Source organism: Saccostrea cucullata, unplaced genomic scaffold (genome assembly GCF_032062105.1).
Source record: "Saccostrea cucullata isolate Sc308-1 unplaced genomic scaffold, CSIRO_AGI_Scuc_v1 ctg594, whole genome shotgun sequence".
In the NCBI taxonomy this organism is placed as follows: domain Eukaryota; kingdom Metazoa; phylum Mollusca; class Bivalvia; order Ostreida; family Ostreidae; genus Saccostrea; species Saccostrea cuccullata.
Genome location: NW_026926577.1, coordinates 170,688 through 195,456, shown reverse-complemented (window position 1 = coordinate 195,456; position 24,769 = coordinate 170,688). Strand labels below are relative to the sequence as shown.

Here is a 24,769-nt window from a genome sequence, read left to right as displayed (position 1 = left end):
TTGGAAAAAGAATCTTCATAAAGGTGATAAGTAGTATGCTTTACACAGTTGATAAATTCGGATTAAGAATCAAGAGATCCAGATGTTGAAGTGTCAGAAAGATACAAAAGAAATGCAGAGAATGCTACATACATTCTTACATTTCCTGAGACGTAGTACTCCATGACATAACCTAACAAGTATATAGGAGTTGTCTCCCTTTCAATGCAGTAATATAACGTCAATACAAAAAAATATTTGGTATTATTAACATGTGTGTAAGATAATATCAGCAGGAAAGATTTTAAATCCTTTATGGATCTGCAAAAAAATGAGTTCAGATTCTATAAAAATTGTTAATTTGCTCCATATTCCATAAAAAATCTATGAATTGGATTCCTGGTTCGTGTGGAGTGTTTATTCAGCAGAAACAATGAATGGGGGGAAAGTGGCAATCTTTGATGTATTGTCTGAATGCATTTCCATCCCCGAAAAAAAATCGCCTGCATAGCGTATCTGTCTGACATAATGAGTGGCAGGGAGAGCAGTTGGTTGCCAACTGCGGCAGTTGTTGAGACCCTCAGCAGAAAGCTGCCAGTCGCCTGTCTGTATCGCAGACTGAGGAATGACAGAAAAGGGGCGTGTCATTTCCTCATTTCTTGGACGTAAGAAAATTCCGCCACTTTAAAAAATGTGCTTAGGAACAATCTAATCATAAATACCTCTCATCTTTCCTGGCTGAACATACTTTTGCATTTTAAAAAAAAATCTCTTTTATTGAGAGGAATAGAATTAACACCTGTTTTGTCTATAGGTTCTTTTGATGTCTTTCCAATATTTAATGATGATTCAAACTTTCTATCTACTGAAATTTATACAGATCTCTAGTATTCCAGGAAAATTATCATAATATCACTTTTTTTTTTTTTTGCATAGTTTGAAGGATTGTTACCATAGGTCATGTAGGTTAAACTTTGACTTTTCCATCTATTTAGAATTCTAATTAATATTTTTCATCTGAAAGATGAAGAGTTATATATTTGAAATGGATACGTATTCTAGAGCATATCCATAGTTAAGTCATTTGTATATGATTCTTTGTACGTCAGGGAGAAAAAATCTCAATGAGTTATGAGTGGATTATGGAAAGTTTGCTTGTAATTTCAAAACATCTTTCACATCATAATTAAAAAGTGATGTTGATTTTGCATCATTTCTGGAGAATTTCAGGATTGTAATAGTATACATGTACTTAACTTAGCATTGAGAATTTTAGTTACATTGTATGAAAAGTTTCGCACATAGTTTGGGTATGAGGTGAAGAGCTTACAAGCATTGGATCCTCCTACACCGTTACTGTGTGGGATTTGATCCCTTTTGATGATTTTAAAACATGCCAGGTCTTGCGAGTCTAGCCATTCTGATTGATTTGATTGTTTGCCATGTAATGTTGTCTCTTTCCTCCCCATCAATTTCTGTTGGAGCTGTAAAGCTCGAGTCTTCATTAGTATGTTCAATAACACACGGCTGATCTTTGAGGTTTTTTGAGAATCTCAGTGATTTCTCACACTTTATGTTTGGCAAGAGGGACAGAGTAAAGATACATGTACAGACCGATTCTGTTATGATGGTGGTGGTTGTATATAACCCAAAACAAATATACAAATGCATTCTGATATATGACTCATTTGATCATATATTGGAAATGTCTTAGTTCAGCTCTCTCTATCATTGGATAGTTCTTCCAATATGTAGCCAAAAAATAAATGGAGAAAATATTATAGGTTACCTGCATAATTTGAGAAATGGATAAAACTCTGACACCATTTGTTTCTAAAAACTTGATATCGATCTTGGCCTTGATAAGTTGAAAGAAGTAAAAACATCAAGTGAATGGAACATGATTTTTTTTATTTTATCTTTACATTTACGTATATACAACACTATGTACAATATTTTTTTATAAATATAATACTTTTTTCCTCCAATACCCTGCACAATAAAACCACAGGAGGGACAAAAAAACAAAAGATGCAAGAGGAGTATCATTAATTCATCACAGACAGGTCCGAAGAAAAAATATGGGAGAAATGAGCCATTTTTATGATGATATATGGAGCTTGATGAAGAGTCAACTGTGTGTACGGTAACACGGTTTTTTACCCCCCAACAGATCCCATTCACTGTCTGTTACCGCTGATCTCTATCAGTCAGACAGAGAACAACACGTGTTATAACCTATTGCACATATTGCCATGTTCTATTGTCTGTAACACAGGAAACCAATCTGATGACCTGGAAGTGCTAAGGGAGATAATCAGAGAAACGGTACCACAAGGAGTACCAGCCAAACACACAGCACACTGAGTATCACATGACTGGCTGAGGATTTCTGTGACAGAGTTACTTCCCCTTGGTTATCCCTGTTTGAATCTGTGTAATACTGGAGTTTATTTTGAGAGTCATTATTCCCAATCACAATATACATCCAATGAAGTAGATTTCTCCCTCTCACTAAGTCATGATAGTCTTTGGAAATTCTTTTACCAGACACTTTACTGGAAATTTGTCCTTTTGTTATTTGGTCTTTGGAATTTAAAATAACAGGTACTGGAGAGTCCATATCTATTTTTGGCAAGACTATTCTATCCAAGAATGTGATAACACTAATACTTCCCTGGAATTCCCCTGAATGAGGGGATGATGCCCCCTCCCTTACTGGGAAATCGTTCTGTATTTGGTAAAGGGGGGACTGTTCTGTTGAGACACTAGCTTTATTTTTGCCCTGTGTTTGGTCCACATTTGATGCAATGTCTTTGGAGGAGTTAGTGTTTATTTTACACATCTGATTAACCATAGGAACCCAGGCCTGGTCCAAACTTTTCTGAACAGTGCTGTAACTTGACTGTGTTGGACAGTTGGTCAGATATGTGTGAACGCACAACAGCATCTTCTTGTATTTCCTAAAATAAAAGAAAAAAAGGTTGAAGGAAATGTAAACCCATTTCATTATCTTGAAATTTAAAATTCTTTATCTCTTATGGGTGCAGCAAATTGCATGAATTAAATATAGTTGCACCTAAACAGGAAGTACTTGAAGATAAAGATGATAGTCTATAATTAATGAAAAAAAAATTCCTAGATTTAGAAGAGAATGTGATGAAGACATCAGTGGGTAGGAATGTTTAATGACGACATCGCACGCGCCAAAATCGTAGCAAAGTATTAACAGCTCAATTTTCCCCCCTCGATATCAAAAGAACACAAAACTAAAATAGCTTTACAATAGTTTGCTTTTCTATTTCTAGTGCTACATTCTTGTTTCATTTGTGTGACCAATAATTTTGGAATTCAAAGGTTGTCAATTTCTTCATGTTAGTCTTCCGAAAGAGGGGAAATTAGCTGCTATTAGCTTGCTGTGATTGTTTTGAGTGAGGCGGAGGCAGGGATGTTATGAATGCATCTAATTACATGTGACTCAGTTACCATCATGGGTCAATATGAAATCAGCTGCTATTCTTAAACTAATGATAGCAGAACTCTCTATCTCTCCCTCATCAATAAGGTCTACTGATCAAGTTTCAATCAGCCTCAAGTTCTAAGTTTCAGTTTTCTTTATTAGTGGACAGGTTCATATGCAACATCAATATATTAATCTAATTGACTGAACTAGGCATTTTTCATTTTTTTTTAATTTATCGTCTATGTATATTGGTTGCATGAAGATGGCATGATCTAAATTTGTTAACATTTAGCCAACGTAGAGAAAAATTATTTTGTCAAAAATTCTTTGGAATCTATTCAAAAGAATTTTGCATAAAAGTCTCCTATTGCAATTTCCATTTCTTTTGTGTTCTATGTGTTTCTTTAGTCTTTTATATGCTATCATATTTTCTCAAAAAAAAAAATGAAAGTGAAAATTTTTGAAGATCAGGTTTCTGTGTGATGTGGACAGATTATCTTGTTCAGAATCAACACATTTTTCAATTAAAATCTACCCATCAAAAATAATTGCAACTTAGGGCATGAAATTTTAATGATGTGTCATACTTAGGCAAAATTGAGTTCGATTCTTGAAAGATGCTAGCTTTTCTGCAGATAAGAGTTTTAATTTTGAATGCTTGTTATTCAAATGAGGGTTTTGAGGAGCGTAAGTGGTTTTTTAAGTGTCAGGGGCTGGTAAATTGATTTTCTATGTAACCTTTGTTTTCCCGAGATGCATTATGCAGCTGTTGTAGCTTTTTTTTTTAATATTATATTTTGAATATTTGATGAGACGGACATGCTGAATTTCAGACACCCTTAATATTTCTCCTGAATGTAGCTCAGCACACTGTAATAATTACTCAGGGATAATGAAGATCGTACAGTCTTAACCCGCACTCATTAACAGAAAGACATAAGTGTAATCAACCATAAACATTTACACACTTCATTGCACAGCTGCTAATGGTTTCAATTTTACAAGCTACAACCCCTAAAAAAGAGAGAAAGAAAAATGGAGATATTCTGAAAAAGATATTATGAAACTAATTGATCATGCAGTAAATCCATTATTTTACACAACTGAAAGACTTTGTGGAATGATATTCAAGATATTTAACCTGCCCTTTCATTTTTTTTTTATTATATTAATTTGAATTTTAAAGAAAATCAATGTAAGTAAAATTACCATTAAAAATTAAGTACAATATCTGCAACTTCATATGAATTAAATATTCGGGTATTTTTCTTTATACCATTTCTTATCATTGAAAAATTGTACTTAAAATAGGATTTTTTATGCATCAATTTACAGATTTTCTTATTTATTTATTTTGATCAGTATTGAATTTTTTTTAATAGGACTGCTCTTAATTGAAAAAAATTTGAAAGGAATAGAAAGAGTTGACAAAGAAGGAAATTTGCCAGTTTCATTAAAATTACAAAAAAAAAAAAAATTCTTACCTGCAAGCATGCTTGACGAAAATTTGGTAAACAAATGGGTTCTCTGGTTTGATGTGAGTGTATTGTTTGACTTTACGAGAAAATGGCTCAATGCAATGCAGGATCTGAGAAGCGAAATCCTCTTCACAATTTGAAGGAATTTGTTGTGTCTTTTCCAACTTTCCAATGTCTCTGTAATCCATTGTTATTTTTTCCTCCATATTTGATGCCACACTCACCGTTAAAAATCCGTAAAGCACTATAATCGGAGGTCCTTGCAGCTTCATAGCTAACACACTGTTTTTGAACTCCTAGCTCAATAATAATTATTATAATCTTCAAATATACTGGTGCATTGTTAAATTATATATTGTGTAATGTTTCCATTATTATTTTTTGTCTATTAGTTCCGATTGTTACGAATCGCCTTTTGTTTACAAACAATCAGTGCCGCCGTTTGATGTCTTTACACCCTCCTCTGTGCTGGCTCGATTCAGCTCTGAGAATTTTTTCCAGTAGCACAATTTATTATATTTTTGTCAATGACTTGCATAAAAGATCATATTGAATGCAAAAATCTTCTGATCACAAGGGTTAGATGAGCTTGTGAGAAAAGTTTGATAAATTGTGAACTTGAGGAGCTCCGGTGCCCAATTGTTTGCCTCTTGCAGTCAATTTAACCTTGCGGAGTAAATTCCTAGGATTACAATAGTTTTGCTGGGGGTGCTAGCTCTGATTATGTCCACTGATTAATATCGACAGTTGCGATTGTTTGGTGGGGTGTTTAGGAGCTCACTGAACCGTGACCACTGCCTCCCGATGATGTGTTTTGTCATTGGCCAGTTTCCTGTGCATGTCGTTTACGACTGCTTAGAACTCCCACTACGCCTGGGCCAATACTGAGTCTTACTGAAATATTAACAGTCATGTTACAAAAAATAGATATTGATTAGATTAATGATACAACAGTTTATCATAACCAATCATTAATAATAATCATAAATTTTATAAGATTATCTTAGATAATATACAAAGTCAGAATAAGTTACAAATACATGCTTACATATGCTTTATATTCTACAGGCCCAGAACTTTAGGCATACTAAATCAGTCCATACAACCTATGCCAGGTGCTTGAATTATCTTGCTTAGGAGACTTTTATATAAAATCATTAAGTGACATTAATAAATCTCTGGGGAACAAATGGCATATACACCTGACATATTTTACTTCTCTGGGTAAAAAAAATCCAGGTTAATTGGTGACCTATTCATTATCACTGCAGAAAATTAATCCATCCAATCTGGTTATTATTCAGTTATGGTCAAGTGGTCATTGTCATTGTTTGCTAATTATCTATTCACTCAAGCATCACTTAATTGACCCTCTTACTTGTAAAAAGACTGAATCTTGAGTTTTCAGTTTTAGTCTGATTTTTTAAAATTTTGAGCTTTACAACTGGGTCATCCAACAATTTTTATATGTAGAAAATGTTTTTTATTTCTATTACATAATTTCCTCATAAATTTAGGACAGGTGATTTTTTTTGTAACCATTTTCTTACTTTCTAAATGTTAACTTCATCAAAATCCACAACCCACCTACTTATGTCAATTGACCATATACCAATAAAAAGTCAGAGTCTTGGGTTATCTAACAATTTTTTCCATAAAAAAATGTTACCTGAATGACACTGATAATTTGTATTACTTAATTTCCTCATAAATTGAGGACAGCTAGGTCATATATTCTCAATCATTTTCATAACTATTAAATGCTGACCCCTCCAAAAATGAAAACCCACTTACTTGAGTTAATGCAGCTGGCCTTTAAAGTTGATACTCAGTATATAGCAGCTAGTACAGGTACACTGTGTTTGATCACTTTTCCATGTGTAGTAATGATTTTTGGAGATGGATGTATTTGTGCTGGATTAGTTGTCGTGACTTTCACAACTCGCCCACTCTTACCAGCAGGGGTAGCTCGTTTCCTCCTGAGGTGTGAACACCAGTCGCAACTTTGTCACCACTGGCTATTGGTCCCCTATACTCAGTCCACAGGGAACCTAACACGGAAGCTTATGGCTTGTGATCCTTTGGTCAGCAGAAATGACCACTATGACATAACACTATTGTAGCAGATGAAGAATTAATCTCCAGTGGTTCACACTCAAAGAATGGTCCAAGCTAATGTTTTCAATTAAATTCACTGGTCAGGACAGATTTCCCACACATAGTTGACAGGCCTTTTTCTGAAAATTAAAGTTTGATTTTTTAAAGTCCTGATTGAAATTCAATTAAAATTCATTTTACAATAAATCACAACAGGTCTTGGTGTTTTTTGCTACTGATAAGCTGTGAACCTCCGCAGACTTCCTGCTGAGGAGGCCGCTATCTGCTGCTGGAGATAGGTACTTCTGCAATGATTTATAACAAACAGGTAACCATTATTACCAGTGACCAGGGGCATGTGTCAGCTTCACTGATAGAAACTGCCCACTGTCTGACGGATCTACCAAAACCTTACCTCAGCTGTGAGGAGTCTGATAAAACGGTGTGATCTGACACGGCTTATGAAGAGATACAACCAGAGATATAACCTCAGTTACAAAAAATCTTCACTGGAAGCAGCTGGCAGAGCTGTTCACGACAAATTTACGTATTATCATAACAAGGCCTTATATCGTCAGCACTTTATTTAGAACTCTGTTTGCCTTCATTAAGGTGTGCTATTTATAAGATTGACTCTGTAAACATTGACTACCGACAGATATTGATACAAGGAACTTTTTTTGTGCCGCATTAAAATAATTACTTGATCACATTCATCAATACTTTATCATTAGCGGTCAAGGTGTGAAACATTTGTCATGAATTTTTTCCTGATCATGAAGGCTGATTTTTTATGAAAAACACATGTAGATTTAATGTGATAGACACTGATCTAAGAAATATAGACAGACTATTCAGTGTTAATCTCCTGATCAATATAAGATTGGACATCGCCACAAGGCCATCAGGAACTAGCTTCCGTAGTTTTATTGGGCTGTAATGTTCCTATATCTTTAATGTGTTGGTCTGTAAGGATCTGGGTATTGTTTCTTGGTAATGGCTTGTGACTTATGGTGTGAAACTTTTTGTTAAAGTTCAGGGGGTATTGTCCATTTAATTTCTGAGAGGGCAACTAATGGTTTCCATATTGGACCTAAGGTTAATGGACAGCAGGTTGGTTGGATCTAATTGTGGAATAAAACTCTAATCGAATTGGCTTGCTAAATACAAGATGTCAATTAATGTATAATGCAACAGCAGATTACATGCAATATCAATACAACTTCTGTGTCTTCAACCTTTTCTGGACAAATGGAAATGACTTGCTTCTGATTTTCATGAAAAATAATGAGCCCACAGTATGTTAACCCAACTTGATAAAGTATTCCTAATGAAATACTTGTATATTAGTCTTGGAGGTATCATATAGTCTGTAGAAATGCCCAGATTTCCAGAGAATTAATCAAACAGATTGAAGTAATCTATGGAGACTTCAATACTTATCAGATAGTAGAGGGAAGATAGACTGCCATAATGTTAAGGTAGTTTGTAAGAGAATAGAAATAGTATTTATTGCCACAAAGATCTTGGCAATGTGAAAATATTCCTGGCCTTGATACCCTCGGAATGTTGTAAAAAGGAATGAACAATGTCTATTATAAGTAGCGGAGAAAAGTAAGATGTCGGGTTCTCAGTCTGTTGTATTTGGAAGGTTTATCAGGGAGAGGAAAAAAGTTATCAGAAGGGAGAAAGTGTTTGGGCTGCTCCAGGGAATTGGTAGGATTGGAAGCAATATAGCTGTATCATGTTGGCAAAGTGAAGACAAGCTTTCTTGATGAAGATGCAGGAAACAGCAAAGAAACCTTTATGCAAGCTGGCAGAACTTAGCCTTCTGGCAAGGGTTACTTGATGCTGTGAGAGCCCTATGGCTTTGGTACATGATGCTGTGGGCTTTTGTAGGTAATTAACAGTGTCACTTGGTTATGAAGGATAAACATGACAGGGCAGACCTTGTGTTGTGTTACAGTGTTTGATTCCACTGATGCTATCAATGAGATGTTTGTTTTATTGTCTGGTAATTATTGCTAATTGCACAAATGACTATAAAACTATCATCTCTCTTGTGAAATGTAAACAAAAAAATTTAGAGGGAAATATTAATGAACTTCATGTCTGACAAATCATACTGTGTAAATGAAACACCCCATGGAGGAGAGGTTTGTGTGCTATCAATGAGATTTTGTTTTATTGTCTGGTAATTATTGCTAATTGGCTTATGATCTGGTACTGGGAATAATATTCCTGTCATTAGTTACACATCGGTCACATTACTGCTAGTGATGAGGAGAGAGGCTGGTATCACCTTTCACACTTGTGTGAACAGATGAATGAAAAGTTCCCCTACTTAGAGTAATGTACATTCCTGTTGTTCTGTAATAGAAACAATGATGTGGATCTTACAGGACTGAAACATCAAAGATCTATATGTAGAAGTGTGGGGGAAAGCAATAAAATGAGAATTATACTCCTATACATAATGTAGAAATGGCCTCTGTACTTGTAATGTAACAAATAGATTGAATTGAAAGCAGCCATTCTGTGTAGTGCAAAAGTGGTCATCATCATTTCATGTGTTTGATTACATGAGCGACAAAACCAAAGTTTCTCAAATTATATTGTTAAGTTTCCCAAACTACTGGTTCATCAAATAAACCAAATCAATGCCTTGCCAAGGTATATCCATTAAAACCAGCATTATAATTGCCATGAAAAAAATATGTTTTATTCATAACATATACTCATGCAGTTAATATTGCACGTAGTCACTGGACATTTTCTTGTTCAATGTTTTAAATTCAAATTTTATCAAATGGTGTTAGATATTGAATATGATAATACAGAAACCAACGATGAAAATTTAGGTAATATTACAGCCGACAGGACTCCCATGTACTGTCTAAATCTGAAATAGCTCTTCAAGAATTTCCTGTCATTGGAATTCCTATTGCAAATACAGTCCAACCTTGTTATTTTGAACTACATTGGGTTGCATGCAGGAAAAAAATGTCGAGTTATCTGAGTATTCAAAATATTCAAGAGTTATATACATTAAATACGAGGACATAATTTATATACAGTCTTAATTCACTTTCAATTGTAACAATTGACAAGTTGTACCCACTAAACAAATGGGCTTAAGTTATTGTGTGTCTAATACACTTATTTGTCTCCATAAGCATATGGAAATAAAAGCAAAAATAAAGCATTGTGAAGGAAGAAATGGGAAAAAAGGAAGAAAGATGATCCTTTGAATGGTTTATTAACATTTATCTCTTGTGTCTGAAAAGATTGAATACCAGACTGGAATGCAGCGTGGCCTACTGCTGAACTGGGGGTGCTTGTAGAAATGTAAATTAAAGTGGGCTCAAATAGATTAAAAAGATTGTTGCCCTTAAACAAGAAGAAAACATGTATTTACTGGGGGATAGTTTCCTTCTCTGTTTAAGGGGGGTGGTCCTCGGGATTTACAACGATCATTATGAATTACAGTTATATTCAGATGGGGACACAGAAGAGTTCCCCTGTGTTTTGTTCCCCCATCCATTCAATTTTCCTTCTGGAATGTTAGTCTGACAAAGCCTTAAGCAGCATTAATCATAGACTGTCAGAGGGAGAGAGAAGTCCGGACAAAGGGTCAGAGAGGAGAAAACCTACCCTGAATTGGTCCACTGTTACCCAGGAATTTCTGGCATTGTCCAGGATTCTGTGTGGCTAACGGCAACGTCTTTCATACATCTGTTCAATTTTTTTTATCACCTGAAAGGTGTACAAAAGATATTTCATACATGACCAGGTTTTATCTGCTGGAAATTGTGGAAAAAATACGGCTAGTGACTATTTGGCAAAGAAGCGATTAATCTGTGTATCTAATACTAATGGGTTGACCAGGCTCTTTGTGGGCAGTAGTTAGCTAGTTAGCCACTGGTCAATAGAGATTAGGGACGGGAAGTGGACTCAAGCTGTTTTTAAGGTGATTCCTTCCATATTAGCCTTCATTAATAGTGACTCTTTAGTGTCACTCAAATCTAAATTCCTGAGAAAAGTTTTGTCCACTCTTGACACTTTGACCATAAAGTAAGGGAAATTAGGTGGAAAAAAAGAGTATTGGTTCAATCCTGAGAAAAATGTGCCATCAAAATAAAGTTTTGTAAGTGGCTTATGTTGCTATATCACATATATTCTTTTGGGACTATAGGTCCTTGACAGTGATCTACTGTAAGCTTGGTGGAGGAATTTCTAAATGCCAATTGGTCTGTTGTATCTACAAATAAAACGAAAACTTGCCAACACAGAAGATAAACTCATCGTCCTGTTGGTAGATTAATAAAGTTTATTGCTAAAATTTTGAGTAAACAATGAAAATATAATGAATCATCCACTCTCTGAGGAAATGAGTACCATAATATGAAAGCTAGCTTTAAATGAGGATATTAAATTATATATGAAATATGATGTGCATATAGATTTGCTGCTGTAGCCCCAATGAAGCTTTTTGTTTGTGTGTGGGAGAGAGAAATATTGACACTCCCATTTAATCTGTCATCGTGTGATGTTAAAGGGAAAAGGATGCTAGTTTGAGTATCCAGAGAAAATAGCAAAGTATTGGCTAAATATTGACAGAGAGTGGGATTAGTGTTTAAAAACCCCATGCATTTGGTGGATATTGTAAGCAGGCCCCCGGTCCATTGATTCTGGGGGACTAATTTACAGTGATATTAAATCTGACAAAACATTGTGTATTTATTATCTATTGAAACAAAATGTCAAGGGGGGTTTGAGGGGTTGTCTAATAATCAGGGAATAGAGGAAAGAATGGGTTGTTAGCCGGACTCAAGTTTCAGTGGCATCCCATTGCTGCCTGCATATTGAACCACTTATAGTCAAACAAAATGAATAATTCAGTAGATCTGGCAGGACAATGGAACATCAAACTTTTGATCTTCATGTATAATCTATCATTAAGGCCAGTGGTCCGGTCATTAATGTCCGGTATATGGGGGATAGGGACAATGAGACCCGCCCCCCAGGGGAGAGGTTCTGCTAATGACCCTATCTAGGTATAGATCACAGGACAAACATAGATTTGTCAGGCAGTATACTCATTTCCTAATAATCTCTATAGAAATCAAATACATAAAATTGGAAATTGGAGAGTGTCATGATTATCGTAATACTTTAAGATTTATTTGAAGCAGTTGTTTGATTCTAACGTCATTCCAAAGATAATGCTATCTGATCTATCTTCTGACTGTACGATTTCAAAGATTTAAAATTAAAGCCATTAAAATATCTTATAGATGTGTGAATTTCAAATTTAATGATGTTTGAAATTAAAATATTGCAATTTATTGATGAAATACATCAGATTTATTTTTATCTGGTAGTATTTGAAAATCTTCCAGTATATATCCAGTAACACTAAAATTAATTGTGTTTTGTGTTTAACTTTAATTTACAATGCAAAGAAGAAATCGATATTTTAAAATAGGATTCTATCGTCGCATTTTCGTAATAGATAAATTGAGATCTTGCATTATCAGGGAGCATTGCATCAGTGACAGAAATAAAAACCGATGGCTAGCGACTTTATTGATGTGTAGTCTCAAACACCTGCCTTCAGGTACTTATTAATAACTGGTTCATCCTTGATCACGCTCAGATGAAGTTCAGCCGTCATAATTAGGGAAAAAAACGCACAGATCTTGGATAACATATCAAGTTAACGCCATCATGTGGCACTTCACTGCAAAAGAAAGCACACGACAGCTGTCAGTAACTCCGCATTATAAGAATAAAAAAAATCGGGTTTAACAACTTTATAAAACCCAGTACTTTGTCATAGTTTTTTAGCAAAGTTCACCAAGCGGGTCTGTTGATTATTTTTATTTTTTGGGTTGCTGGATGCGATGAATTTAGATTATGTACTTTTGCTATGTCAATAAGACCCAAAGTCTTTTCCTATTTACAGCTTCCTTTCTTGGCCATTCCTAGTCTAATAAAGGAAATAGTTTTCTTTCTTTTTATACCTTCTCAATAAGGTGTGCTATTCTGTTTGACTGTTTACAAACGTATTAAAAAGGAAAGTACTGGTGCTTTGCCATATGTTGTTTGGGGTCTCAGTGTTTGTGAGCTTGTTCATGGGCCTAGTTATTTCTAGCGGGAGAATTTTTATCAATGAATGGCGTGGGAGATTCTATTTTAATTTTATCTATAAAATGTGACGATTTTCTGTCATTATTGTACACCTGAAGTGTTCATATCCTATCCTTTTTTTTGTCGGTAATGTGAAACTTTTACCCTCTGATAGCGCTTTTGTTGGCTATTGATAATTTAATCAAATATGATAAATGTCAACAAATTTTAAACAGGACCAAATTAAATGTTGAATTTATTTCAAGCAAGGAAAAAAAATTGAACAACAGAATGAACATTAGTATTAATTTCCTTTGAAAGTCTCATATATAGGCTTTACATAAAAAATCAATTTTTGTGTTTATATTTAGAACTATGACTCTTTGGTCTCTAGAGTCCATGAGTCATTTGACCAAATAAGTATATCAATAAGTATATCTATTTAATTTAATTTTCACTGCACATTTTAAAATGGCTGCCAACAAATTGCACTCACAGTTTGCAGTTTGAGTCATGGACGTTTAGGGCTACATGATGTCTATTCTTGGTTGTTTGGTCACTAGCAGATCTGGGGATCCCTGATTAAGGCATGATGATGAGCTATGTCAAAATTAAGATGATTATTGTAATAAAGAAAACTGATAAAAATAACCCCATTGATGTTTAACAGATTTCAGCCTTGGAAAATGAGTGAGATATTGAGACCTCAGATCTGTACTAGTTTGATAATGAATTCAATGTGGCCTCATTGAGAATTAATCAGACATTTTATGTTGTTGTGGCATATGCTCACTAAGCCTATATTAGCCTCCCTGGTTCCACTGGGGGTAGCAAGGGCCATTGGGTCATAGCTTTTGCTCTTTGCTTGTTGGCCACATTACAGTGATGTTTATTGATATCAGTTTATTGAAACTTTTTCTCCCGGTGGTTTGATATGATTAGCAGAGGAAATAGATTTGCCAATTACTGATAGAATTGTGGTCCTGCAAGAGTTCACAGAGATTCTGTGTAGATTACATACAATTATAGCAGCGGGATGGAAGTCCGTACGCAGATAATTCCCGGACTATTCATGGCCTAGGTGCGAGACAGAGTTTAATCTGTTGATAAATGGACTGTTCCCCCATCGCTGGTACCTTACTTTTGTGTCTGGTTTTGAATCATTACCTACCTCTTGCCATAGGTAAAAATAAATATTATATTGTATATACATGTATATCAGTACTTAGAGACAGACACATTTTAGATTTGAGGCTGCAGGGACCAATCTTGGTACTAATAATTCTGTCAAACATATGATAGGATCAGAGAAGTTCTGCTGATTCAACAAGTTTTTTATAAGCATGAACAGGAAATAAGCAGATTGGAGACATCTGTAAATTACACAGCTACCGCTAACAAATATTAATAATTCATTGATTATTTCAACTGTTTAGCAGCATTATACAGAAAAAAATTTCCTCCCTCATTTCAGGGAAAGCTTTGAAGTTCTGAAATTAAGAATAAAAAGGATATGCATGACAAAATTAACAACAAGATCAAGAATTATTGCAATTGTCCATATTTAAATAGGGTTGTTGAAAGACCCAAATTTGAATTCATGATATATACCTTTATTCATTGATTAATGCTGTTATTTTCCTGATTATTTGATTTAATAGAAATAGTCATGTTAACATCGATAACTAAATACCAGGAAACGAAAGTTAGATGAATTTTTTATTTCAGTGGATTTTTCCCACTTTTAAAATTATCTGGTACTAATTTTCAAAATCTAATGGTCTGGCCTCAGTAACAAAGAGTAGATTGCTATTTATATCCTGAAATTAAGAATTTCAATACATTTCTTTCAAAAATTTTTTCACACAGACAATGTGTTTCTCTTGTTTATAAGTTCATTGGGAAAGCAAATATCCGGTAATATGATTAAGCCTAGATATCAAAGTAAAATTCAAAATAATCAAAAATGATTAAGCTGGATAAGGTGCGTATTTTCTTTATACGCATTAAATTTTCAAAATACGCATTGAAAAGTAAAATAGAGCGTACAATTACGCATTAGCAATCATAGATACGCATTACACCACGAATGTACTGCGTACAACAAGTATAAGAATACAGGTACGACTAACTTAATGATTTGGAAGTAAAAATAAAGAAAGTAACCTGGCTTTGAAAAGGTTGACAAAAATTATAGGATTTTCCAGTTTGGGCAACTTTTAAATTACCTTTTTTTTTTTTTTTTTGCTTGTCAACTTTTTCAGGTCAATAAAATAAAAATTTTCTCTGTGCCTATTTTAAAGATGATCCTACGTGCCTGCTATATAAACAAAATACTCTTCAATCATTTGCTGAAAATCAAAATCTGCATTGATTTGAAAATCAGGGAGTAAATACACTTTGGGGTAAAAAATTATCTGGAGCTCTGATGATTAAATCATATTTTCTTTATACATCATATTCCTGTGTATTTGCAGCATAAAGAGAAACTACGACGAGAACAAGAAAACATGCCTAGAAGAATGTCGTATAGAATTGAGCTCAAGCGACGTGAACAAATGGAACAGGTAAAAATAAAGAAGAAAAGTGAAATTATTGTCATTTTTTTCTACAATATACTTGTTTATCAAAAATTATAGGAGTGCTGATGCATGACTTCTGTGCAAATTTGATTTTGAGATTAAGTAATTTTGGTGTTCAAGTTACCGGTATCAACTTTTGGTACATGTGCCTATTTTATGTTAGTTTTTCATCATTGTCCTACTGTCACACTTAACATTTATATCTTATACAAAGAACACAAAGAAATTATTTTAAAAAAAAAAATTTTCAAAATTCATAATTATGCTGAAAGTTGAAAGATATTTTATCAAAATGTGTATGCTTATACATACCGGTACTGCAATTGTGGCTGATAAAAAAGGCAACTGCAGAAATACCAAATATATACCAAGATAACTAAATCGCACTTTTCAGGAAAAGATTTTGGCTGAAGCGAAAGCTGAGGAGATTATATAGAGGCAAGCTGACCATAGATTCGTGAAAATTTTTGAGGCAGAAAGAGAAGAGGAGGAAAAGAAAGCTAGAGAGGAAAGACAGAGGGCAAGAGAGGGTAAGGAAGAACTGAGGAGGGGAAAAAAGGGTATATAAAGGAATACAGGGGGATAAGAAAAGATTGATTGAAGGTACGAGGAATAGGGTTCAAAAAGAAAGGAATGTGAAGTATAAAAAGACCATATATGAAATGGGGGGGTTCTTTCTTAATTGAAACTGGGTTAAATCATGTAGATTATGTGCTATCTATTACAGAAAGGGCCAAGAGATTAGAGTTGAGGGAACAGAGGGCTGCCTACCTGGCGGAGGGGAAGGAGATCCCCCCAGAGCTGATGTATGTTGCCAATACAGGTCACAGCAAATACGTGGACGATCATGACAGGTGTGTACTCAAAATAAGATTTACACAGTATCTTAAAGAATACTTCAACATGGAGAATCTTTTTTAAAAGTCAGAAGTTCTTATGATGTATTAAAATTTTAATATTTTACCCTATATAGCTGTTGCCCAACTTTATTCTATGAACAACTGAGAATGTTTTGAAACCCCAATAAATTCTTGTGTTCTTGTTTTACAGTTACACTAACAGAATAGAATTAGATGAAGAAGTTGTGGAAGAGATGAACAAAGGTATGGGTTAAAATAAATTCTGCATTGGTCAGAAAAAATAAGTACTGAAAAGTTGTCAAGATATTGCAAATGCAAGGCTAGTAGAGTTATTTCCCTTAACTGTTAATCCTGTCAATAACTCTTTGTAATAATCTGACAGTGTTGGAAATGGTGAAAGCCCATAAAGATGCCTGGCCATTTGAGGAGCCTGTCACAGAAGAAGATGCACCTGGTTACCATGACATCATTAAGGTAAGAACATTAACATCATCATGGTAATACATACATTGTAACGGTAAAGAACAACTTTGCTGATATGGAATTAAGGAGGAATTCTATTACCATTCCCATAAAGATGTAGAATTATATGGATTTACAATCACACTCCATTATCTTGAACTTGATGGAGCAAAGAAAAACAGATGTGCAAGGATTTGAAGTGTCAAGGATAAAAACATGGAAAAAGTGTTTGGAACTTCTAATTTTCTTTGACACTGACCGACTTTAACTTTCTGTCAACAGAGACCCATGGACTTGTCCACCATCGAGAAGAAGCTGACAAACAGAGCCTACAGAAGCAAGAACAGATTTGTCCAGGACCTGAACTTAATGCTGGACAATTGTCGACAGTTCAATGGGGAAAATAGTGGTGGGTATTACCTTCATATCTTTGATACCACACTATTCATCCGGAGACAAAAATCATAATTTTAACAAAGATTTGTATGATTTGCTTTTAAAACTGCAAGTTAAAAAAAAGTTGTAATTGGTAATGCAGCAGAGGTGTGAAAACTGAAAAAGGAAATCCCTTATTAAAGAGTTTTAACTAGCCTTGGAAAAAGGGTTACAGAATTGAGAAATTTAATTTGGAAAAAAGCATTTTAAAGATTAGTTTGAATCAAACATATTTCATTGTCATTTAATAATACAAATGGGAGATGGACAACTACTAAATTGTAAAGAATGGCTTCAAATTTTGCCTAATGTGAAATTTTAAAAAGACCATTAATATACCATTAACTGACAAAGATGGCAGCACGAAAGAAATTGGTTTGTCAGATTATCTTTATTGTGAAGCAGCACCTGAGTTATTTAAACATGCATATTAAATCCTGGAGTCCTACGTTAAGTTTCAAACCTAATTTTCATTACTTTTCAATTTACTTGTTTTCACAATTAATTAATGAAATGATGAAAATTTCTATTTTTAAAAAATGTCATATTTTTACCTGTAGCCCCCCCCGTCCTTCCCGCGAAAAAAATATAAACAAGAGGACACACTCTGTCGAGTTGGCAATGGATGACAATATCAAATTGATGTACTTCAATTTTTTAACAAATTTAATATGAAAATTTTAAAACCTGTGTCATAATAATTACTTGAATAACAAAAAGTGCATTGCATTTGATTTTTTTACCCTTTCATATTTTAAGAATTAATTTTGGTTCAAACACTTCCATCCAGAGATAAAAATCATCATCATAATTTGCTTTTATAATTGGTAAAAGCGTGTTCACTACCAATGGAAAAGGAGAGTTTTTTAAAAAAGCATTTTGAAGATTGGTTTGAATCAAACATATTTCATTGTCATTTAATATTACAAATGGGAGATGGACAACTACTATGTTCTTACTATGTTGATGAAATTTTTTTTTATTTATGTTGCAAATTACTGTAAACCAAATTTTATTCGCGACGACTTTATTTCGCGATTTAATGGGGGTAAACTAATTTGCTCGAGACACACTAATTTTTGCGATCAAGAATTTGATGTACTTCAATTTTTTTTAACAAACTTAATATGAAAATTTTACCTTGATGTATTATAATTACTGTATTCTTATTTTGATTTTTTTTACCCTTTTCATATTTTAAGAATTGATTTTGGTTCAAAATATATCATCGATCATAAGGTTCTCAAGAACTTTGCAAAAATTTCTTGCAGGGGAATAAAAGTTGGTTTACTGTATCTTTTTACACTGATCAATTATGAATCATGTGACTTTTAATTTTAGAATCTCACTATGGATGATGATGATGACTCCAGAAGCAGTAGTCCTAAGCTGGTCAGAGTAAACAAGAACCGCCTCATCCCAGAGCTGTCCTCAACCGTTAACCTCAGAGAACTGATCAAAAGGCCTCTGATTATCAATCCTAACTCAAACAGCAAATTAGAATGGGACCCAGAGAAAAAAGTTGTTCGATTAAATGGACAGAGTCCCTTAGGTCCACAGTTTGTAACCCGTGGGGAAAATCCACAGTTTATAGCAAAAGAGGAAACCAAGAAGTTCTCCCCGTACCAGGTGAAATCAGGGACGAAGAACAATTGTTTTATCATGGACCAGTCAGGGAACCTTCAACATACTATTGTACACAATGGGAAAACCTTCATCTTTCAACAGAGGCCTACTAAAGTGTCGACTAAAACCACTACACCTGGCACACCTCAGAGAAGTCTCCTGTCAGCTGTGTCTACAGCCCAGAAAACACCAGAAAAGACACAAGGTAAGTCACACCTGTCTACAGCCCCGAAAATACTGGAAAAGTCACCAGGTAGGTCTACAGCCCAGAAAACACCAGAAAAGTCACAAGGTAAGTCACACCTGTCTATGGCCCAGAAAACACCTGAAAAGTCATAAGTCTACAGACCTGAAAACACCAGAAAAATCACAAGGTAGGTCTGCAGACCAGAAAACACCAGAAAGTCAACAGGTATGTAGCAGCTGTTTACAGTCAAGAAAACACCAGAAATTCATTAAGATGCAACTGTCTACAGTCTAATAAATACAGAAAAATCAAAATGATAAGACGCACTTCTTAGCAACCAAGAAAATACAGATAAGTAACCATTTCAGTAGCATCTTTCAAACATTTTACCAAGTGCTGTAGGGAATGTGTTTTGGCTATGGATTATGGTAAAAGTTGTATGTATTAGTAGCTGTCTGAAGAATGTTCTCTCCAAAAAATCTAATCTGAAGTGTTACAATTGTCTACAAATGTAGCAACATAAGATTATTAATAAAAGTGGGAATTAGTAAGTATAATGCAACGTATGATGCTTAAAAAATCTAGTTATCTACTCATCTAATACTATTATAAATGTTTTGTAGGTCAGTCTGAAATCCTGGCCGGTCATGGACAGAGTGGGGGCACCATGAAGGTCAATCTCCCCATCACCCAATCAGCCTTGACCCCAGGGAACCAGTTTGTGGTGCAGACCCCACAGGGACCCAAAACCATACGTATTGTCTCCACCACTAACCAAGCACAGTCCACCTCCACCATTCTGCCCACAGTGGTGACTAAGCCTCAGACAGTCACAACAGCCACAGGGGAGGGGATCAAAGTGTCCGGGGGAATGCTGGTCCTTGATGGGCAGGTCACAGGAATTCCTGTGTCAGGAAAAACCAAGATAATCTATAAAGGTCAGTACATGTAATACTGTAGTGGGATGTGAAAAATACATGTATGTACATGTACATTGTACATCTCTATTTCTGCATGTGGAAAACAGAAGAGGAATAAATCATTTACTGATTAACTTCTAAACACATTTTTATACTAATTACTTTAAGTTCTTAATTGTTATTCAATCATTGAGATATAAATCATATCCAGATATTGATTTTGGGCTCACTGAGGCAAGCATTATTAGTGCTACATGTTTTAAAGTTTATTTATAAGCATGCCACCAATTGTATCTGAAGCATCAAAATACTGCATGACTCTTAATATAGGCATACATTGTTATGCTAAAGAAAAGTCTGCTAAGAGATCAAGTGCAGGGGCATACATACCCAGCATATGATATTTATGAAAACATTTTATAGGTAGAGTTTTATAATCTTTATTGAATTTTTAGCTCCAGTTGGTGTGGGTTCTCCAGGAACATCCTCAGGGAAAACTATTGTTAAACTGGTCACCACTCCAGACGGCAACAAGATTATACAGAACGTAGGACAACCGACACTACAGAATGTAGGACAACCAGCCATCATCAAAGCCATGGCAACACAGCCTGTCAGGCCAGCCACCCAATCACAGCCAGCCATCATACAGGCTCCACCCACAAATCAAGCCATCATCCAGTCCCCATCCATCAGAACCACTACCCCCGGGGCTCAGCCGCGGGGGCGTCTCCTACCTGAGCTTTCAGCAGAGTCAGGCTTCAGTGGCTTTGTTCCAAGCAGGCTTGAGGGAGCAGAAAATCCCTCCACAGAAACTCCTCAGACTCAGAGTTCTGTGGCTGCCACCCTGGTTAAGAATCTTAGTGCCACACCCATACATAGCCAAGCCCAGAATGTGATTCTCAGCATGTTGCCAGGCAGTGACTTACTTTTGCCTACCCCTGTACAAAATATAAATAAATACATTGATGATGAAGTGTATGCAAGTGTAAAAGAGGATCAGAATAAGCAAAACGTGTCCAACACAGACTCTATACCAAATGATCAAAGTGTGATTAATGAGGCAATCATTAGTACGGCCAGTGGTACTGTACCACAGAAACGGAAATTAGAGAGCTCCGACTGTGAGGTACCACCCAAACTGTGGCAGGGAGGTGAGACAGTGATAAACAACCAGAACATTTCTAATGTGAATGAGGCATCCACCATTTCCAGTATACCAGTAGCAGTTTCCTCTGAATCTGTGGTTTCCAGTGTCCCCGTAGATTCGTCGGTGCAGTTTGCATCAAATACACCAATTGTTTCCAGTTTCCCATCAGTGTCCAGTGTTCGCATAGGGTCTAATGTACATTTAGTGTCCACTACTCCAATTGTCTCAAGTGTGGGAGGCAACATACAACTCTTATCCTCTTTGCCAGTAGTTTCCAACATACCTGCCAGTTCGAACATTCAGATCGTGCCTCTGGTAACCAGTGGTGCAAATGTGACATCACAAAACCGGCCAGTAGGGGAATCCCCAAGTAAGAAAGGCAATTTGTTTGACAATTTAGAGACACTTGTGCCAGATGCTAAATCTGCAGCAGTGAAAAATGGCATTTCTGATCAGGATCCTCAAAGTTCATCTCCACCCAAAGCCTCACCTCCTGTCTTTAAATTATCCCCTGAGGTGATGAACAAAGTGTCCATGTTTGCTGCAAATCTCCACTCAAATTCCTTGGCCAGCAAACTACAGGGGTTGACAAAATCACCGACTGGATCAGCTTCAGTTCAGGTAACCTGATTGTTTTAGCATGCTATACACAGCTTTAATTCAGCCTTTATGAAGTATATATTATGTAAATTGGTAGATGGCTTTTGAAGATTTTCATGCTACTGCTTTTAAGCTTCTAGAAATGTCAAATTTTATTGCCTGAGATTACATTGTGTGCTTATAGTCATGCAATCACATAAGATAAGTTTAGTCTGGATTTAAAATTATTACCTGACAAGAAGTACTACTACACATTTAAAAATTAATTGACATTCTGAAAATACAGCATGTTCAAATATTTCATTGCTTGGCTTCCATGTTTTAGAGCATAAATGTGGCCAACATCTTGACCAATCCAGTCACAGCAAACCTCACAACCATGGCAACTGCAATACCACAGGAACAACCAATATTAGTGCATGATGGGAATTTAGAGGTCACGACCTCTTCCCAGCCAGATGTGCTTGTTACAGGGCCCCAGTTTACAACAGAGCAGCTGGTAGAGGCAGGCTTGGTACCTAAACAAGACCACGTTTGACAGATGCCTTAGCTAGACCAATGTTTACTAATCACCTGTAGGTTGCATGTGCCATCATTTGTCTTAACTAATTATATAAAACATTGTGTGAAACTTGCAAATTATATAATTGATTTAATCTTTGGAGACTTCTATTATTCATTCTTAAATTCTGTATTTTTGAAGCAGAACAAAAAAAGACCAACAGACAAAGATCAGCAGGACTGAGTGGCAGAGGAAGGGAACCAGTTTATACAGAGTAAAGGAGCCAGAAAAGATGATACATCATGAAGATGTTTACATTTTTCCATTTGTGTTGTGTGAATTTGCGAGGGGAGGTGGATGTTTGAGAACGTAAAATGTTATTTAACTATTGTAATGATTGAGATTTGCATTGGTTTCTTTTCTTTTTTTTGTGGTCACATTTGTACATTTAATGAACTAATCTACCATTGTTTCATATGGGTGAGATATCAATAATTTCTTGTTAAAATGTAGATGAAATTGAATGTGTATAGACTGTGTTAATAACAAGTGTTTACATGTTTACCAATTTGTGATGCTCCCTGAGAGTTATATGTGCAACTAATTTCTAAATTTGTGTATTTTTTCACCACTTATTAAAATCTATTTATTTTGACAAATGTAGATGCATCTTGGGTTTTCTCATTATTTTTTTCAAAGAAAATAGGAATCTTGTCAGTGTAATATATGAATATCCTTAAACTTTTTGGATGATGTTTGAAAGTTGACATGGTCTTATGGAAACCTAAAAATTGATGTTGTAACTGGTGTCCAGAATAAAGTCATTATGTGTTAGGGGCATTTATTTTTTTAATTCAGAATTTCTCATATGAATTTTATGACACATCTGAAATTTTTTATCAATTGTGTGTCAACAGCAAATAAAAAATGTACATCATTTCCTTTAATTGTTCTTAACTACCTGTATGGTTAACATAGCTTGTTTAACCATAGACCTCTAATCTATGGCTTAACTAGCTCCTGAGGAACTTTTATTTCATGTAGATCGAGTCTATGACAGGTGAGTTTACAGTAAAACTTCCGAGTACCTTTGTCAGCATTGTCTTAAGCCATGGTCCGGAGACGGCATATAGCTTTCTCCTTCCCGTGGCTGCTTGATCACAAAAAGAGTCGTAATCTTGAATATTTACTCCTCTCTATTTTTACATCGTATTCAGCCATTGACAATTTTTGTTTCCATCGCAATTGAAATCAACAATTGACATCAGCAATATACAAGAAATATTTCCTACACTGAAAGGTCACATCAAAGTTCATTACTAGTATCGGACTATGCTTTACTCACATTGGTCAATATTTTAATGAGCCATGAAATATTCTCTTCTAATTCAACCACGACCAGAGTGGGAGAGGATTGTACATTTTTTGCTGGTTTGCAACAATGCTTTGTCAGCTGGAAAGGAAATTACGGTGGAATTTTGGTGTCTCGAACTCTCATATATCTTGAAACGGTATATGTATATCAAAATCAAAGGTCAAGGGCAATGGATTATAAATGTTGGTACCCAAGGGAAGATCTTGCCACAAGTAATACACTTGTTAAATATGAAAGCCAAAGCACTTTTCATTCAAAAGTTATGGCCAATGTGAAAGTTTTTCAAAAATAAGTTAAACTGTAAGTTTTCACTGCTTGACCCAGTGGGTAGGGAATGACCATTTGATTCTGAAAGGGGGGCTGGCAATTTCTTTTCATATTGGTGAAGAACAGATTATTTATTCTGGGGGGGGGGTAATAGCACTGATCAGGGACAGATTATATATTTCCTGTCAAGTCGACAGATTATTTGTTTTCAACATTTTTGAGGACAGTTTATTTCCAAAATCTGCCAGCCCCCCCCCCTTTAGAATGAAATGGTCGTCCCCTTAGAGTGTCTGCTCTAGAGTCGTGAAGTATGCCGCAGGTTCAAATCCCACTGTGGGATGTGGAGACTGCATGGTCCTTCGGATGAGATCATATAAACAGAGACCCCTTGTCACAGTAGGTTCTAGCCCGAAAAAGATCCCTCGATCACTGCTCAATATCCCCCCCCCCCGTGCCAAGTGAAGGACAAAAAGTTACAGCTCTCCACCGGCAAGTTGTGGCATCTCCATATGAGTGAAAAATTCTCCAGTTAAACAACAAACAAAATATAAACTCTAATATTAAGGTCAAGGGGATCATTCTCTATAAGGCCGTTTTGCGGCCTACAATGACATCAAATTTTCAGATAGTATTTTTTCCCTTAAAAATTGCATG

At 35.4% G+C, this 24,769-nt stretch overlaps 2 protein-coding genes across 2 annotated transcripts in view; one reads left to right on the top strand and one right to left on the bottom strand.

Annotated features, from left to right (window-relative positions):
• LOC134272116 (uncharacterized) overlaps positions 1–23,420 on the top strand; it is a 41,677-nt gene extending 18,257 nt beyond the window's left edge. Inside the window, 11 exon segments of the mRNA XM_062754354.1 lie at positions 14,123–14,251; positions 16,459–16,585; positions 16,782–16,834; positions 16,974–17,065; positions 17,336–17,513; positions 18,579–18,586; positions 18,830–19,319; positions 19,925–20,239; positions 20,677–21,992; positions 22,297–22,546; positions 22,678–23,420. Of these exon segments, the coding sequence (XP_062610338.1) occupies positions 14,123–14,251; positions 16,459–16,585; positions 16,782–16,834; positions 16,974–17,065; positions 17,336–17,513; positions 18,579–18,586; positions 18,830–19,319; positions 19,925–20,239; positions 20,677–21,992; positions 22,297–22,509 (2,921 nt within the window). The 3' untranslated portion in view covers positions 22,510–22,546; positions 22,678–23,420.
• On the bottom strand, positions 2,170–7,434 carry LOC134272121 (uncharacterized). The gene is made up of 3 exons (XM_062754362.1): positions 6,715–7,434; positions 4,927–5,814; positions 2,170–2,942 (listed from the first exon to the last, which is right to left on the bottom strand). Exons 2-3 carry the CDS (start codon positions 5,190–5,192, stop codon positions 2,297–2,299), a joined length of 912 nt encoding a protein of 303 aa, XP_062610346.1. The 5' UTR covers positions 5,193–5,814; positions 6,715–7,434; the 3' UTR covers positions 2,170–2,296.
• Positions 23,421–24,769: the final 1,349 nt, after the last annotated feature.